Here is a 17,447-nt window from a genome sequence, read left to right on the forward strand (position 1 = left end):
AGCATGGCCCTTAGTCTGCCGGGCCCCTCGGGGGGTCTGAGCCTCTCGGGGGGGGGGGGGGTCCAGGCCCCTCACCTTGCTGGGAAAGGGGGGAAACGATGCTGGGAGGGGCTGGCTCAGCTGGGGTGCTGGGGTCCCTGGGCATCTTCCCCCATGCGGGGTCCCCATGGGGGACAGCGGTGGAACTAGCAATGCCCTGGACCCCCCCGCCCCGGCTGCTGTCGCCCACGGGTGCTGCCCCCCCTGCCCCGCGGTATTGATTAGGGGAGGGCAGGAAATTGCCTGGGTGACGGGCGGTAAATCTATTAGGTGCCTGGCAGGCGGGCAGCGCGCCCGGGCGCTGCGTGATGGATCGCTTCCTATTAGCCCCAGCGTGGGGAGGGAAGCGCTCGGGGCCCCGCGGGGATGGGGGGGGGGACAGGGGGGACGGCCCCCTGCGCCCCCGCGGGCCGAGCCCGGGCGCTCGGCAGCGCCAGCTGCTGGCTCTCGGCATCCAGAGGGGCAGAAGAGCCCAGGCGTCCGGGTGCTGCCAGAGGGAAATAGTGGGGCACCCTCCATCCCTGCCGCTCGCAGGGGGTCGGGGGGGTGCTAATGTCCCCTTGTGCCCCTCGGGCGGGTCTCGGTGCCCAAATTCCCACCCTCGGGAGGGGTTTCTGCCTGGCAGGGGGCAAGGGGAGGGGGCCTGGTGCCGGTGGCACCCCGCTGCTGGCACAGCATGTCCCCCCGTCCCCCTCCGGGCCGGGTGCAGGGGGCAACGAGCCGAAACGCGTCGCCCCGACCCTGCCCGCCCGCAGCCCGGCGATTTTATTTACAAACAGGCGGGAGCTGGCACAGGGCAGCCGGGCACCAGCGGGACCCAGCGGCCTATAATGTTAATTATCACCACGTAATTAAAAGCCCATAAAAAGCCTCACACTTCATTAAATTAAAGCTTCCCCGCACCGCAAAGCCCGGGCTCCGGCAGAGTTAACCTTGGCTGTGCCAGGCGCGGGCACCGCACGGCCTGCGCCAGCCCCGGCCGGGGCAGGAGGGGGGCACAGCCGGGGGGGTGCAGCCCCGTGCACACGCAGGGTGTTGCGTTGCGATGCAGTGTTGCACACACACACACGCACACACACACGCGCACACACACACTCGGTGCACACCTACACACACAGCGGTTCCCCCCCACATCCCACCCTCCCCTGTGTGGTGCCCCCCACCTGTCTGCCCCCCCCGTGCCTCCCCCGACGGGTGCTTCCCAGCCGGGCACCAGGGCTGCCAGTGCAGGCACAGCCGGGTCCCCCCACCGGTGCCCGCAGCGGGGCCGCAGGGCCTTCACCGGGTGCCGAACGGGCTGGGGGGGGGGGGTCAGTACCAGGCGCGGGGGGGTGCTGGAGAGGTGGCAAGGGCTGGTGTGAGGGCACACTGACTTGTGCCCCCCAATCTGTGCCTGGCCCGCCCTTGCCTCAGTTTCCCCAGAGGCTGGGCTGTGCCGGACCAGCCCCTTGGGTGCTGATGGGTCCCAGGGGGGCTGCATGGGGTGTCCTGGGTCATGGGAGCTGAACTGGGGGCATGATGTGTGCCCCCCCCCCAACCAGGGGAGTGGGGATGGGTGGGCATGGGGTGTGGGTGTGGGTGTGGGTGTGTGTTGTGTGCATGAACAAGGTTGTGGGCATGTGTGTGCATGCAAGGGGGGGGTATGTATGCACAGGGGGGGGTACGTATGCACAAGGGGAGATGTGCATCCACAAGGAGGGTGGGTGGGTGTGCACCTGCGTGTGTGCATGCACAGGCAAAGGTCTGTGTGTACATGCACAAGGGGTGTGTGTGTGTGTGCATTAAGGGGGGGGGTATGTGGATGCACGGGGGGAGGTGTATACCTGCACAAGGGGTGTGCATGCATGCACAAGGCTCTGTGTAGGTATCCATGCGCAAGGAAGGGAAAGTACACACACACACACACACACACACACACACGGCTGCTTGCGTGTACGTGTATGAAGTGTGTGTGTAGTCTCCTAAACTGTAACGTAGTGCTCAGGGGTGTGCGTGTGCATGTGGTGTGTTCATCTGCACACCGTGCTCAAGGGGGGGTGTGTGAACCAGGGGTGTCCACCAAGCCGTGCACTCTCACACACACGCACACCCCCAGGGCGTGCGAGCCGGCACGCGTGTGTGCTTGGAGCGCCCAGGCGAGTGGGCACCGCCGCCAAGCCGCTGCCCGCCGTGCCGGCCGTGGGCAGAGGGCGGCCGGGCGGGTGCGGGGGCCGGCGCTGGCGGGTGCCCCCGGCCCGCGGGGGCGAGCAGACAATGGGGACTTGGCTATTTCTTGGAAATTTCGCAGCATTCATTTCAGTGCAAATAAAAGCTGTCATTGCCGGAGAAATGATACTGATCGGGGTCTGAAAAGACAGCAAATTACCCGCCTGAAAATGCACCGCTGGAAAAAAAATGCATATTAAACACACAAAAAGGCACTTTGCCATCAGCCGCGCTTCCCCCGCCGCTCCAGAATAACCACACTTTACATAATTCTCCCTCTCCACCTCCGAATTAATTTCGCAGACAGCGGCAGAGGCAACCCTGGAACAATAGCGGAGGGGGAAGGCAGCGCCGGCAGGGAGACGGGCCGGGGGCCGCGGGGCGGCGGGTGCTGCCGCCGGCTCCGGGTGGGCTGCGGCGGCGCGGGGCGGCGGGGCGCTGCGTTTGGGGAGGACCTCGGCCCTTTGGGAGGGTGAGGCCCGAGGGAGAGGACCGGGCCGTGGGGTGCTGGGCGGATGCGCTGGCGGGGTGCAAATCCCCAGCGTCAGCCTGGACCGGCACCCAGGGGGGGTGCCCCAGCACCCACCCGCTGCCCCCTTCTCCTGCCCCGCGCGTGGCGGCCGTCGGTGCCCGCAAACCCCGGGAACGTGCTGATTGGTGCCATATGGGGCAAGAGGGCACCCGTTTCCTCTGCCCAGCACCACCAGCTGGGGAGCAAATGGTTTACATGGGTTTGATGGGTGGTGGCCATGGGGGGGGGGGGGGGTGTTGGCCGGTCAAAGGATTGGCACCGAGGGGCCGGCGGGGGGGGGGGTGGCGGAGGTTGGCACCGCGCTGCTTTGCATTTTCAATGACAGACCCATGCCGGGTGCTCGGGAGAGTGGAAAAATCTTATTTGTCACCTGCTGGCGGTGTGCGGAGGCTCCTGCGCCGCTGCTAATCTCGGGGAAAATGAGGCTGCCAGCGGGGTGGCCCGCGGGACGGGCAGGGTGGAGCGGGGTGGGTGCTGCGGTGGGCACGGCCCGGTGCCAGGCCCTGCTCCGGGCTCGGGGTGCAGGGCCCCGGGTGGGCACCTGCGGAGGTGTTGCACCAGCCCAGCTGCCGGGTCCAACCCGCGTGTGCCAGCACCGGGGCACGTGGCACGGATCCTGCCCACCGTGCCAGGCTGAGTGCTCCTCCAGCCTGCGCTTCCCACGGCCTCGTGCCTCTCTCCTCTCCATGTGCCCGGGCTCCAGAGTGCCGGGTCCAGAGGCTGCCACTGCCCGCATGTCCCCCCGGGGCACTTGTGAGGGATTTAAGGGGGGGGGGGGAAACAGAGGGAGTTGGGTGCAGGTGCCCAGCTCGCACCCGCCGTGCCCAGGCTCCTCGAGACGCCAGCCCCAGCGGGATGCCGCAGCGCTCTGCGGCCGGCACAGATTTATCCGTTTTTTTATATCCACACGCCTTTAATTTTTACAGCCCTGCTCGAGCAATACCTAGGGCTGTTAATAACGCCAGCCCCCACCTCTCCCGCGATCATCCACCAGGGCCCCCCCCCCCCCCCGGGGCTGGGTCCTCGGTGATGCCCAGCTGGTCGGGGTGCCTACGCTGGGGTGTCCCTCCGCGGGGTTCGCAGAGCCCCGAGCGGGCGGTGCGGCAGGCAGGCGCCCCACGGAGAAGCGTTGGTGCGGGTGCCGAGGGGCCATGTGAGCGTGGCAGTGTGAGAACGAGTGTGTCAGAGCGGGTGCGAGCATGACGGTGTTGGTGGCAGTGTGCGCCAGGGCCTGCTGGAGCTCGTGTGTGCGCGGCGGTGTCGGGGTGTCTCGGCGCTCAGCACGCGTGGCCGCCTATGGGTGTTGATGTACGTGTGTGCACGCTGGGGTGGGTCAGCACGTGCGTGTGTCGTGCTGCGGTGGCGGGTGTCGGAGCGTGTGCGTGTCCCAGTGCAGCAGTCAGCGCCTTGCCCAGGCTGTGCCACCTTGTGAGGTGGCACCTTGGCCACTGGCGAGTGCAGCCCGAGCCCCCCCAGGCTGCGAGGGCTGGGCCCACGGGAGCAGGCAGGGCACAGCCGGGCGTGCACTAGCTGAGCCACCCGTCACCGTGCTGGGGGGCTCCCCGTGCCCCGCGTGGCACAGCACCCCTGCCCCAGCACAGGGCGCTCACCCCAGCACCCAGGAAAACACAGAGCACCCGCCGAGGCACCTGGGGCTGTGCAGGCGAGGCGGGCAAGCACGGCAGGGCACCCGCGAGCATGGCAAGCGGGATGGCCGAGAAGGGCCGGGGGATACGCGGCTGCTGCACGGGGCTGCCGCGGGCGGTGGGAATTGATGGGTTATAAATCTCCTTGCTGGGCCCCCCCGTGGCAGAGCGGCTCACGATATTTATGTTGGGGATTTATCTGCAATGCAGTTTAATATTCCCGGACCTCCGCGTGTGTGCGTGTATGTGCGTGCGTGTCCCCCTCCCCAAGGCCCCCCATGCCCCCCCCGCCACCCCCCGCCCACCCCATCCCCCGGAGCAGCCCGGGCTCTGTCTCCTCCCCACCCCACAACCCCGGCACCCTGCACCTTGCGCCCACCCCGGCAGGACGGGGCCGGGCCGGGCCCCCGTGGTGCCCGGGCACGGCGATGGGTGCCAAGCAGCCGCGATGCTCCTGGCACAGGGGCCAGCCGTGCCCCGAGTGCCTGGGTGCCAGGCTGCTCGGGAGCGACAGCGGGGTGCCCGGACGGGGCGGGGTGGCACCGCCAGCCCCGTGGCAGCCCCCGCAGCGGGGGGGTCGGGGGACCCCCCTGCCCTGCCTCCCCCGCCGGCGGGGATGAGGTAAGGCTGCCGGTGGCACGGGGCTGCTCCATTTGCATAATAATCTCGTTAATGGAGCCCGGCCTGCGGGAGAGCCGGGCTGGAGACGCCACCCCCTCCCCGCCCCGCTGCCTCCCTCCGGCCCCGCCGCTCCGCCAGCCGCGGTGCGGGGCGCGGAGCCGAGCGCGGGGCGCGCAGCCGGACGGGCGCCGCCGCGCCGGCCCGCCAGCTCCCCGGGCAGCCTGCCGAGCACCCCGAGCGACGCGGTGAGCACCCCCGAGCACCCCCGGGCCGCCTCCCGGGCGGCACCCCCCGAGCTGCCCGGCCGCCTCCCGGGCGGCACCCCCGAGCAGCCCGGCAGCCTCCCCCGAGGAGCTCGGGGAGCAACTGGGCGAGCGACCCCCGAGCACCCTCGGGGATCCTGGGGAGCAGCCCGGGCAGCAGCCCCCGAGCAGCCCCCGAGCAGCCCGGGCAGCAGCCCGGGGAGCTCTGCCCGAGCATCCCGGGGAGCGCCCCCCGCAGCATCCCCCGAGCTTCCCGCTGAGCATCCCCCGAGCATCCCGGGGAGCATCCCGGGGAGCATCCCGCTGAGCAGCCCGGGGAGCAGCCCCCGAGCTTCCCGCTGAGCATCCCTCGAGCGCCGACGAGCATCCCGGTGAGCACCCCGAGCACCCCGGCAGCCCCCCCGAGCACCCCGGCAGCCCCCCCGAGCACCCCCGCGGCCCCTGGCCCGCCGCGCCGTGCCCGTTGCCGGCCCGCAAACTTTCCGGTATCGCCGCAGCGGGCTCCTCCCGGCGCGGCGCAGCCCGGCAGCAGCGGCGGCGGCGGCGGCGGCGGCGGCGGCGACACAACTTTGCCCAAGTTGCGGAGGGAGCGGGGGCGCGGGGCTCCGCCGTGGCCCGGTTTGGGGGGCCCCGCTACGGGGGTACCGGCTGTCCCCGCCCCCCCGCCCCCGCGACTCTGTGTCCCCGGCGCGTCCTCCCCCACCGCCAAATCCAGCAGCTTCCAAGGGCGTCGCTGAGCAGGGTCTGGGGTCCCCTTTTGAAGCCCCCCCCCCTGAATCCGCCTATTCCCCCCTGCTCCTGCTTCCCCATAGGCAGACACCCTCCCCCCCCCCCCCCCCCCCCCCCCGGCATGGCACTTCTGCCAGAAACCAGCTCCCGCTGCAGCCGGCACCAGCTTCTGGAGGGAGGGTGGGGGAGTGGGGAGGGGTTGCTATGAGATGGCCCTAGGGTCGGGGTGGGGTGGGGGGGTCCCCTGGGCTGGAGTTAACTTTGCACACATGCAGCACAATGCAACCCAATTTGGCACCAAGCAATGCAACACGCCCCAACCCAGCACAACGCGACCCAACACAACGCAACCCAAGGAACCCAACCCAACGCAACAAAATGCAACACAGCACAATGCAACACAATGCCACGCATCGCGTCGCAACGCAACCCGGCGCTACACAACAAAACCCTGCACAGCACGCCCCGATCCAACACGACACAATGCCCTCCCACTCAAACTCCCCGATAGCCCCCCTTCCCCAAGCTGCTCCCCCCCTCCCCATACCCCCATCCAGAGGTGCTGGGAGCTCTGTCCCCCCCCCCCCCCCGACTTCGGAAAGGGTGTGGGACTTGGCTCTCTGGACCACCCCAGAGCAGGTGCTCTCCTGGGCACCCCAGGGTGGGTGTGCTGGGATGGTGCTGTGCCAGGGGGTGAAACCCAGCTGGGACTGGGCAGGTGGGAGCCTGCCCTGGGCACTGGTGGGGCTGGCAAAGACGCAGCTGGGGGAGAGGGCTGCCACTGAGCTCCTGGCACCGCAGCCAGTCCCAGTGCCACCAGCAGGGTGTACAGGCAGGGACTGGGATGCAGGCGGTGATGACGGCGAGCAGCAATATCTCCTTCTTGCTCCTCCCAAAACACCCCTAAATCACATCATCTGCCTTTTCCAGGAGCTTCCTGACTCACCCGGACACCGTCCACCACCTCCTCAGAGCAGGCATGGCTCCAGCATGAACTGCAGGGCACCTGTGCCTGCCCCCCGCCTGTCCTGAGCCCCCCGGCGCTGCTCACGGCGAGCCCCGGCGCCCAGCCATGGAGAAGACCTACTCGCTGACGGCCCACTACGATGAGTTTCAGGAGGTGAAGTACATGAGCAAGTACCAGAGTGGCACCCTGCCCAACGGCTTCGCCCTCCAGCTGGGCACCGGGGCCAAGAAGCGCCGCGGGGGGCTGCCGCGCTGGAGCCGCCGGGAGATCTGCCTCCTCTCGGGGCTGGTGTTCGCTGCAGGGCTCTGCGTCATCTTGACGTGCATGCTGGTCCTCAAATACCTGGCGGCCGAAGGGGACAGCTACTGCCTGGAGGGCTGCCAGGAGAAGAAGGCCTTCTTGCGGGCGTCCCGGTTCCTCAGCGCCAACATGGATGCCACCATCGACCCGTGCCAGGATTTCTATTCCTTCGCTTGTGGCGGGTGGCTCCGGCGGCACGGCATCCCTGAGGACAAGCTGGTGTATGGCACCATCGGGGCCATCGCGGAGCAGAACGAGGCCAAGCTGCGGGCGCTGCTGAGCCGCCCGGTGCGGCGGCGTGCCCGTGCCTCGGCCGAGAGGAAAGTCAAGGAGTTTTTCCGCTCATGCCTGGACCGGGCTGAGATCGACCGGCTGGGCCCGCGGCCCATGCTGGAGGTGATCGGGGAGTGCGGTGGCTGGGACGCCACGCCGGGCCGCGGCGACCTCAACGAGCTGCTCTACAAGACGCAGGGGGTCTACAGCGCCGCGGTGCTCTTCTCGCTCACCGTCAGCCTGGACGACAGGAACACTTCACGCTACGTCATCCGGGTGAGGGACATCAGCATCCTGCTCATTGCAGGGGCTCCCACCAGGACTGGTGCCCCTCCGGGTCACCTGCCTGCACCTACACGGCTGGCACTGCTGCCATCCTCGCCATGGGTGGCACGGGGTGGGGACAGCCTGAGGTGTCCTGTGCCACTGTCTGGAGCTGGTGCCCCCCATCTTCACCATGGGACCCGCCCCCAAAGCCAGGCTGCCCCGGTGCGGGCAGCAGGGTGCTGTGCCGGGGCAGGTTGTCACCTCTCGGATGGGCGGGGGGAGGATGCAGGCAAGGGGATGTATGGAACGGAGCGGTGCTGCCCACCTCAGTGCTGGTGGGAAAACCCTGTCCCTGAGTCCCACTGAGTGCCCTGCAACTGCACCCCTCACCCTGGCATCCCGGTGGTCACCTGCACCCGGGGGGGGGGGGGCAAGCCCAGTGCCACACCAGGGAGTTTCCCCGTGGCTTTGCCAGCCTTCCCCACTGCTGCCAGACCTCATCCCTTGCCCCACAGTGCGGCCGGGGGCACGAATGGGCTTTGTCTGGGTGGCTGAGCGGCAGGCACCCTCCGTGGGCACAGGAGCACCGGGGGGGGGGGCACCCTGGTGGCTGCAGCAGGGGCACAGTGGGGACACAGCAGGGACATGATGGTGGGTGCAGCAGTGGGCGCAGCGGGGGCATGGTGATGGATGTGATGGGGGCACAGCAGAGACATGACAGCGGTGGGCACGGGGGGGGCCATGGTGGTGGTCTCAGCTGGAGTACAGCAGTGGGCACAGCGGGGGCACAGTAGGGACACAATGATGGCACCATGGTGGGCATGGCGGGGGCATGGCAGGGGCACAGTGATGACATGTCAGGGGCCCAGCAATGGCATGGCAGGGACACAGTGATGGGCACAGCAGGGACACAGTGATGGCACATCAGGGACACGGCAGTGCACACGGTGGGGACACAGTGATGGCATGGCAGGGACACAGTGGCAGGCACGGTGGGGACATGGTGGGGGACATGGTGGGGACATGGTGAAGGCACAACTGTGGGCACAGCAGGGACATGGTGATGGCACAGTGGGGACACGGTGGTGGGCATGGAGGGGACACGGCAGCGGGCACAGCTGGGGCACCCTGTGCCCCCCCGTTCCCTGTGAGCCTGTGGGGGGGGGGGCTGAGGGGTGTGTGTGTGTGTGTGTGTGTGTGTGTGTGTGTGTGTGTGTGACGGGGGTGTGTGTGTGCGCGCGCGGGGGGTGGGAAGGAGAAAGGGTGCCATGGGTGTGTGGGTGTGTGTACGCTAGAGGGAGCACGTGTCAAGGAGAAAGGTTTTGTGTGTACGGTGGGGTGCGATCGGGAGCGAGCAGGTGTGAGATGGGTGTGATCGGGCGTGTGGGGGGTACGAGATGGGTGTGACAGCGAGGTTTTGTGTGCGAGAGAGATGAGTGTGACGGGTTGTGTATGTGCGTGTGAGAAGGGGTGTGCGTGAGATGGGGGGGTGTGTGCACGCGCCTGTGTGCGCGTGTGCGTGCACGCGTTGGGGTGTGAGACGGGCTCTGTGTGTGCAGGCATGTGCCGAGGGTGCGACGTGTGCGTTCGTGTGCGTGAATGGTGGGGTGTGCTAGTGTGGGGGGGAGAGCGGTGAGGACCAGAGAGAAAACGTGTGCGTGCGTGTGTGCATGGAGAGGGTGTAAGGCAGGCGGTACGTCTGCGTGTACAGGTGTGACGGGGGTGTGAGAAGGCACAGGTGTGTGTGCATGCATGTTACCGGGGGTGTGCTTCATGGCTCGGGTGTGTGTGTGAGATACAGTGTGTGTGTGTGCATGTGTGTTCAGGCGCGGGTATGTGATAGTGTGCCCGTGGCTAGGTGACAGCAGGGTGTGTGTGTGTGTGTGTGTGTGTGTGTGTGTGTGTGTGTGTGTGCGCGTGCATGTGTGCGCACATGTGCAATAAAGATGTGTGTGCAGGGAGTGTGAACGGTGGAGGGGTGTGTGCCTGTGCGCTGTGGCTCATCCCTGCTGCTCCCCACGGGATCCCCAAGGGGCAGGCAGGGAGCAGACCATGGGGCAGGCGTGGGGCAGGGGCAGGCCGTGGGGCAGGCGTGGGGCAGGCCACTTGGAGCGCCCAGCTCGCCAAGCCCGGTGCAAGCTGCCCCTCATGGCTGCAGCACCATCTAGCAGGAAGGAAACTGAGGCACGGGGGCAACAGCCCACTCATGCCTGGGGCTGACCCATGGTGCCACCACCCCATGGCACCCTGAATTACAGGGCTGGGGGCGCTGCTGGGGGTACGCGGGAGGCTGCCCACCCCGATGGTGGCCTTGAGTCTCGCTGCCATTATCCAATTGCTTCCTGCACCCTTGGTGACCAGGAGGGGGGCGACCACAGGCCCACAGTGGGGGTTAGGGGAGCTGGGGCCCACTGGTGTCTGTGCTGGGGAGGAGGCACCCAGGGGTGCTCTTGTGCTATGGGGGGGGGGGGTCCCCAGGGTGTTATTTTGGGGTCTCTGCTCTGTGCAGCCCTGCAATAACCCAGCGCCTTGCCCAGCACGGCCCCCACCCTGGGGTGCCCCAGCCCCTGCCCCGGGGCTCTGCTCACCCGCTGCCCCTGTCTCCCCCCACAGATCGACCAGGATGGGCTGACGCTGCCCGAACGGACCCTGTATCTGGGGCAGGATGAGGAGAGCGAGAAGGTGAGATGGGCATGGGGGCACCAAGGCTCGGCGAGGGCCTGGGCACCCAGCGCAGGGGGCTGCCAGAGGGCACCCTGCTGTCAGCTTGTGGCAGCACCCGCGGTGATGCCGAGGGGCCGGGGTGCCTGCCGGGCGATGTGGGGTGGCACTCACTGGCCCCCTCCGTTGGCGCAGATCCTGGCGGCGTACCGGGTGTTCATGGAGAGGCTGCTCACCCTCCTGGGGGCTGAGCACGTGGAGCAAAAGGCCCAGGAGATCCTCCAGCTGGAGCAGCACCTCGCCAACGTGAGGCGGGGGCCCCCCCGGGCTTTGGGTGCCTCTGCCCAGCCCTTGGGGACCCCTGTCCCTTGGGGACCCCAGTCCCAGCTCTTGGAGCACCCACTCCAGCCCCCTGAGGACCCCCATGCCCTAGGGAGGGGACCCCCTACTCCATCCCTTGGGGATCCCCATGCCTAGCCCTTGAGGCAACCACCTCAGTCCTTTGGAGACCCTCATACCCAGCCCTTGGGGACCCCAGCCCCTGGAGACCCCCCATATCCAGTCATCAGGGACAACCATCATTGGGAACCCCCATGCCCAGCCCTTTAGGGACCCCCACACCCAGCCCTTGGGGAACCCCAGCCTAGCCCTCAGGGACCTCAGCTCCTAGGGGACCCCCCCCATGCCCAGCCCTTGGGGACCCCAGCCCTAGCTTTTGGGGCACCGCTGGCAGCACAGGGAGGGCATGGGGCAGTGAGCTGGGAGGGATGTGGGTCAGCAGCCCCTTTTGCCCCAGAGCTGTGCCTCCCCTGGTTGCACAGCGGTGATGACCATGCCCACCCTGTGCAGATCACGGTGTCCGAGTACGATGATGTGCGGAGGGACGTCAGCACCATGTACCACAAAGTGACCCTGGGCGAGCTGCAGCGCATCACCCCCACTGTGAGCACTCCTGCACCCACCCTGCCACCCCACATCCCCTGCCTGCCCCATACCCCACCGCTGCCCCTGTACCCACCCCATGTCCCTCCCTACTGCCAATCCTGCGGCCCCAGTGGTGCCCCGTAGCCTGAGTAACACAGCACAACCCCCAACCCAATACCTCGGTGCCCCCCAGAAATGCCCCCTCTGCCCCAGCTGCCCCCCCATCAGTCTGCTCTGGAGGGCCGAAAATCCATCCCACGCTTTCCTGAGTGCCAGGGGGCAATTTGAGGCCCAGGCTTTGCTCCTGGGGGAAGGGGTGGTGGGAGGCTGGAAAGTCCAGAGTGGTCTTGCTGGGGGTGACATGCGAGGGGGAGGGTGTCCCCATGCCTGTGCTGACAGTGCCCCTCACCCATCCTGCCAGCTCAAGTGGAAGCGCTTGCTGGACCGCATCTTCCATGACAACTTCTCGGAGGACGAGGAGGTGGTGCTGCTGGCCACCGACTACATGCACAAGGTGTCCGACCTCATCCGTGTGACACCCAGCAGGTGAGGGGCACTGATACCCCCTGTGCCCCGGGGTGACCGCACACTGGGACTGCTGACATCACCGTGCCTGGCTGTGGGACCCGCAGAAGGCAGCCTCTTGCCCTGGCTCAGCAATAACCCCCCCCTTGCATGTCCCCTCCAGGTGCCAGGCTGTGCCCCAAATGCCTGTGTTGTATGGACCCCACCACCACTTATGGACAGCCCTGGGCACAAGACTGGCACTGGGGCTGCTTTACCCCAATATTTGGGGTCTCCCTACTTCAGGCCATGGGGTGGGGAGGGTTGTGGGGTAGCACCTTGTTCAACCTGGCAGGGAGGTGGCAATGGGGAGACTTGGGGGGGGGGGGGGGTCTGACTGGTCCCCTCATCACCCCCATCCCAGGGAGGCCAGACCTGGCTTGGGGACTCCAGGAAAGCTCCTGGCATAGGGACCATCACGAGCCCCATGGCAGCCTGGTAATGCCCAGCTGCCTGCCAAAACCCCCCCATGCTGCTGATCACCAGACTCATCACACAGTGGTGCCTGCTGTGGGGAGATACATGGTGCCAATCTGTTCCTGGGCACCCACGGGACATGGCCACCCCCGTGGCCTCCCTGGGCCCCAAGCAGTGGGGCTGGGTGATGTGCTCCCCGGCACACACTCCCCATGCAGTGTCTGCATGCCTGCCAAGGTGCCTAGCCAAGGGGGCCTGATTCTGCCCCCCCTGGCCAGGATCCTGCACAACTACATGCTGTGGCGCATCGTGGTGGTGCTGAGCGAGCACCTCTCGACGCCTTTCCGCGACGCCATCCACGAGCTCTCCAAGGAGATGGAGGGCAATGAGAAGCAGCTTGAGCGGGGCAAGATCTGCCTGAGCCAGGCCAATAAGCACTTCGGCATGGCCCTGGGCGCCCTCTTCGTCGAGGAATACTTTTCCTCTGCCAGCAAGGCCAAGGTAGGTGGTGCTGCCCATGGGCATGGAGCCATGTTCCCTCACCAAGGAGGCCACTGCCATTCGGCACCCCAAGGGGGCTGGCACGCCATGAATGCTTGGGCTTGCGTCCCCCCTTGGGGCCAGGGGTGACTTGCTCAGGGCAATGCCCTCCAGCGATGTCAGCAGGCACCCCCAGACACCGTGGCAGTGACCTGGCTGTGGGCATGGGAGTGATAGGTGGCAAAGATGCTGTGGCTGCGCCCATGGTGACCTGCCATGGGTCCTGCCATAGGTGCAGCAGCTGGTGGAGGACATCAAGTACATCCTGAACCAGCGCCTGGATGAGCTGGACTGGATGGATGAGGAGACACGCAGAGCGGCCAGGGCCAAGGTACCAGCCGCGGGCAGGGCACACGGAGGCCCCTTGTGCCTCAGCCACGAGCACATACCCCTGCCCTTGCTCTCCCAGCTCTGGGACACCAGGGTTGGGGGTCACAACCCAGCTGCCTGCTCTCCCCGCAGCTCCAGTACATGATGGTGATGATCGGCTACCCTGATTTCCTGCTGACGCCGGAGGCCATCGACAAGGAGTATGAGGCAAGGGGTGGCCCAGGGTCATGTGGGGGCATGGGCACATGGCGGGGGGTAGATGGGCCCCATGTCTGCTTTGGTGCAGTGCAGCTGTGGGACCCAGGGCAACCAGGATGGGGAGGCTCTGCCCCTAAACAAGCCATTCCCCACTAGCTCACCATGCCCACCTCCTGCATGGCCACGGCCACATGGGCAGTGTCATGCTGTCCTGCGGTCCGAGCTGAAGCCCCTTCCCCACACCCAGGGCTCAGCCCCATCCTCACCATAGGGCTAGGGTGGCCCTACCCCTGTGTGGCCAAGGGACCCCAGGGAGGCAGTGGAGATGTAGCAGCCCATGAGGGCACCACTGTGGAGGACAGTGGCGTGGGGACATGCCCATGCACATGGTGCATGGACACTCCCCTCCAGGGACAGGGAACACACACACGTGTGCCATGTGCAGCCCATGGCCACAACCCCACATCCTGTCCTCAAATCTGGGAGGGGGGGGGGCACCCCAGCCCTGCTCCCTACACCCAAGAGCTTAGGGACAGGAGGGTCCCCCTGACAGGGTTGTGCCCTGCATCCCCGCAGTTCGAGGTGGACGAGAAGACCTATTTCAAGAACATCCTGAACAGCATTGCCTTCGGCATCAAGCTCTCGGTGAAGAAGATCCGGCAGGAGGTGGACAAGTCTGCGTGGGTATCACTGCGCCCGGGGGGGATGTGGGTGTCAAAGACACGGGGCACGGCACAGCCCCACCGATGCCCACACGGCTGGTGCCCACAGAGCAGCACCACGCGGGGTGTACACAGGAGGACATAGTGCAAACTCCCCAGCTATGCCAGGGGTGGCATTTCCCGCACACCTGGGTGCCTGCACAGCCCGGCACCTGTTTCTCCTTGCAGGTGGCTGCTGCCCCCCCAGGCGCTGAACGCCTACTACCTGCCCAACAAGAACCAGATGGGTAAGGCATTGCCCCCAGCCGTGCCAGCCTGGGGCCTGGCACAGGGGCCACCGGCCAGCTGGGCTCAGCCCCCCTGCGGGAGGGAGGTGTGGGGGCCCCGACTGTGGGGCAGGGAGGAGGGCAGCGGGGGTGGGCACAGCACAGGGTTCCCCCTCCCTGCAATGCTCTCCTGTGTCCCCAGTATTCCCTGCTGGCATCCTGCAGCCGACCCTCTATGACCCCGAATTCCCGCAGTGAGTACGGGGCTGGGGCAGGGGCACGGGTGGGGGGTGCCAGGGCAGGGTGTGGGGCTGGGGGAACCGGGGCAGAGTTTGGGGCTGGTGGGGAAGACACACCATCCTGGGGGCACTGCCAGCACCATGCCCTCCACTGTCTCAGCTCTCCCCACTGCCAACAGGTCGTTGAACTATGGTGGGATTGGCACCATCATCGGGCATGAGCTGACCCATGGCTATGATGACTGGGGTGAGTGACCTCCCCCACCCTGTCCTGGGGCAGGAGGTGGGTGGCAGGACCCCTGGGTCCCTTGGCATGACCCGTGGTGATGGTTGCCTTGGCAGGGGGACAGTATGACCGGCATGGGAACCTGGTGCACTGGTGGACGGAGACATCGTACAGCAAGTTCCTGAAGAAGGCACAGTGCATTGTCAATCTCTACGACAACTTCACCGTCTACAACCAGCGGGTGAGACCCCCCCCCCCCCCTCGCCTGCCAGGCACTGCCCGGGCACACTGCCCCACTTTGGGGGTCCCCACTGCAGAGGGCTCGCTCCCTCCTAGAGCCAGGTGCCCACAAAGAGAGCATGCTTGTGCCCAGCTCTGAGACCCAACAACTCATCACACCTCAGCCAGGAAATTCCTTGGGCCCCTGGACAGGGAAAACCAAGGCACTGCCTTGGTGCTGGTGTGGTGAGGGGGGGGGCAGTGCCTGGCCCGGGCCATCTCTGCTCACCCCGTGTCTCTGCTCTCCTGGCAGGTGAATGGCAAACACACGCTGGGGGAGAACATCGCTGACATGGGGGGGCTCAAACTCGCCTACTATGTAAGTCCTCCCCCCCTTGGGGTGGCACGGCCTTGCCAGAGCCATGGGGCTGCTCCCTGCTGGGGGAGCAGGCCTGATCCTGCCGGTGGGGGCGTAGGGGGCTGGAGGCAGGTTTGGGGTGGTGCCCATGCCGTGCCCTTGCTCTCCAGGCCTACCAGAAGTGGGTGCGGGAGCATGGCCCCGAGCACCCCCTGCACCACCTGAAATACACCCATGACCAGCTCTTCTTCATCGCCTTCGCCCAGGTGAGCCTGCACCCGGGGTGGGGGGGGGGGGCATGCACACAGCATGCGCTGGGGTGGGGGGCAGGCGTCCTGCAGGTGGCCATCAGCCCCACGGGAGATGGCACGGGGACACTGGTGCCCTGGGTCCCGCGGGCACAGCAGCCCACCCCCCCAGGAGACCTCACAATAACAAACGCCCCCGTGCTCTCCCAGCCCATCTACACCAACCACATGCAGCCCCTGAGCTCACAGGAGACCCTACAATAACAAGCACAACCGGGGGGGGGGGGGGGGTCTTGCCCTAATTCCCTGGCAGCCGGCAGGGCTGGCATACCCCATCGGGCGCCCCCGGCTGGCTCACCCCCCCGGGGCCTTTCCTCCCCTGCAGAACTGGTGCATCAAGAGGCGATCCCAGTCCATCTACCTGCAGGTGCTGACGGACAAGCACGCCCCAGAGCACTACAGGTACCCGGCCCCGAAACGCGGGCAAAGCACGTGTTGCTGCGAACTGGGGGTGGTGGTGGTGACTTGCCCCCTTTTTTGGGTGCTGGGGAGAGCAGGAAAGGGTTAAGCCTGCAAGCGTGGGGTGGGCATCGCTGGGGCAGGGGGCTTGGGAGGCGAGCGGGAAGGCGCACAGCTGGGTAAGGGGGAGGCGGGTGGGATGGGGACGGCACCGGGGCACCTCCTCCCCAGGGCTGGGCGCGTGGCAGCGGCAGGGCTGGGTCTGGGGGTGCCCAGCTCTGAGTGCCCCCTCTCCATCTCCCGGCAGGGTCCTGGGCAGCGTCTCGCAGTTCGAGGAGTTCGGCCGGGTTTTCCACTGCCCCAAGAACTCGCCCATGAACCCAGCTCACAAGTGCTCGGTGTGGTGAGGAGGAAACCCCCGGCGGGCTGGCATCCCCCCCGCCGTCCGTGCCCGAGTGCCACCCTGCGCCCGCTCCCCTCCCCGTCCCCTGTGCCTGCCCTCCCTCCTGCTTTACGGGCAAAGGGGGCACCCCTGGGTGACGCAGGGGGTCGCTGCCCCGGAGAGAGGCTGGATGGAGGCAGAGGGAGGCACTTGGGGTTGGTGCCAGCTCCTCCCAGAGCCATCCACCTCCTGCCCGCTCCCTTCCCACCCGGTACCCAAGGATGGTGCAGGAGGGGGCTGCGTCCTGGAGTCCCCATGGAGGACTGGGGCAGAGGCAGGACACCCCCGGGCACCCCCTTTTCCGTCCGCCCACCCCAGACCCTTTTTCAGGCCCTAAAGCGTCCGGCACAGCTCTGGGCTCAGCACCGCGGTCCTCCCCGGTTGGCGCAGGTACCAGACTCCTTGGGGCCGCCCGGTGCCAAAGGCCCCCCCCACCCTCTGCCCAGCTCTCCTCCCCGGGGAAACCCCCCTGCCAGCCCCGTCCTGCCCCCTGAGCAGCCCTCCCGCCCAGGCTGGGCACAGTCCGGCAGGGCTTCGGGCCGGGGCGACGCCAGCCTGCCCCGGAGCGTGGGGAGCCGGGGGGAGGGGCCGTGGCGCTTGCACACGGATGCGCGCTGTATTTTTCGCTGCTGTTTCTGGTCAATAAAGCACTGGCTGTACAGGGTGGGCGGCCGGGGCAGTGCCCGGGTACTGCGTGGGGCAGGGGGCCCAGGTGGCGGGCAGCGCTCATACCTGGTTGTGCGTGACGGAGAGACACACGTGGAAATGGCACGATGCCCCATCCGTGCGGCAGCAGCCCCCGTGCCCGCGCGATGCCGTGGGCCCGCGCTCCTTGCAACACGTCTCTCCTGC

At 67.2% G+C, this 17,447-nt stretch overlaps 1 protein-coding gene across 2 annotated transcripts; it reads left to right on the forward strand.

Moving 5' to 3' along the window:
- Positions 1-5,629: 5,629 nt before the first annotated feature.
- ECEL1 (endothelin converting enzyme like 1) lies at positions 5,630-17,357 on the forward strand. Of its 2 annotated transcripts, XM_067301730.1 has the most exons (18): positions 5,630-5,677; positions 6,966-7,851; positions 10,456-10,524; positions 10,699-10,809; positions 11,353-11,445; positions 11,849-11,973; positions 12,687-12,909; positions 13,181-13,279; positions 13,411-13,485; positions 14,053-14,156; positions 14,367-14,425; positions 14,607-14,658; positions 14,823-14,890; positions 14,986-15,110; positions 15,402-15,467; positions 15,617-15,712; positions 16,080-16,156; positions 16,461-17,357. In XM_067301730.1, exons 2-18 carry the CDS (start codon positions 7,108-7,110, stop codon positions 16,558-16,560), a joined length of 2,286 nt encoding a protein of 761 aa, XP_067157831.1. In that variant the 5' UTR covers positions 5,630-5,677; positions 6,966-7,107; the 3' UTR covers positions 16,561-17,357. The 2 variants fall into 2 exon arrangements, with proteins under 2 accessions (XP_067157831.1, XP_067157832.1); XM_067301731.1 differs by lacking the exon at positions 10,699-10,809.
- The last annotated feature ends 90 nt before the right edge of the window (positions 17,358-17,447 follow it).

This window comes from Apteryx mantelli, chromosome 9 (assembly GCF_036417845.1).
Source record: "Apteryx mantelli isolate bAptMan1 chromosome 9, bAptMan1.hap1, whole genome shotgun sequence".
Taxonomy (NCBI): Eukaryota; Metazoa; Chordata; class Aves; order Apterygiformes; family Apterygidae; genus Apteryx; species Apteryx mantelli.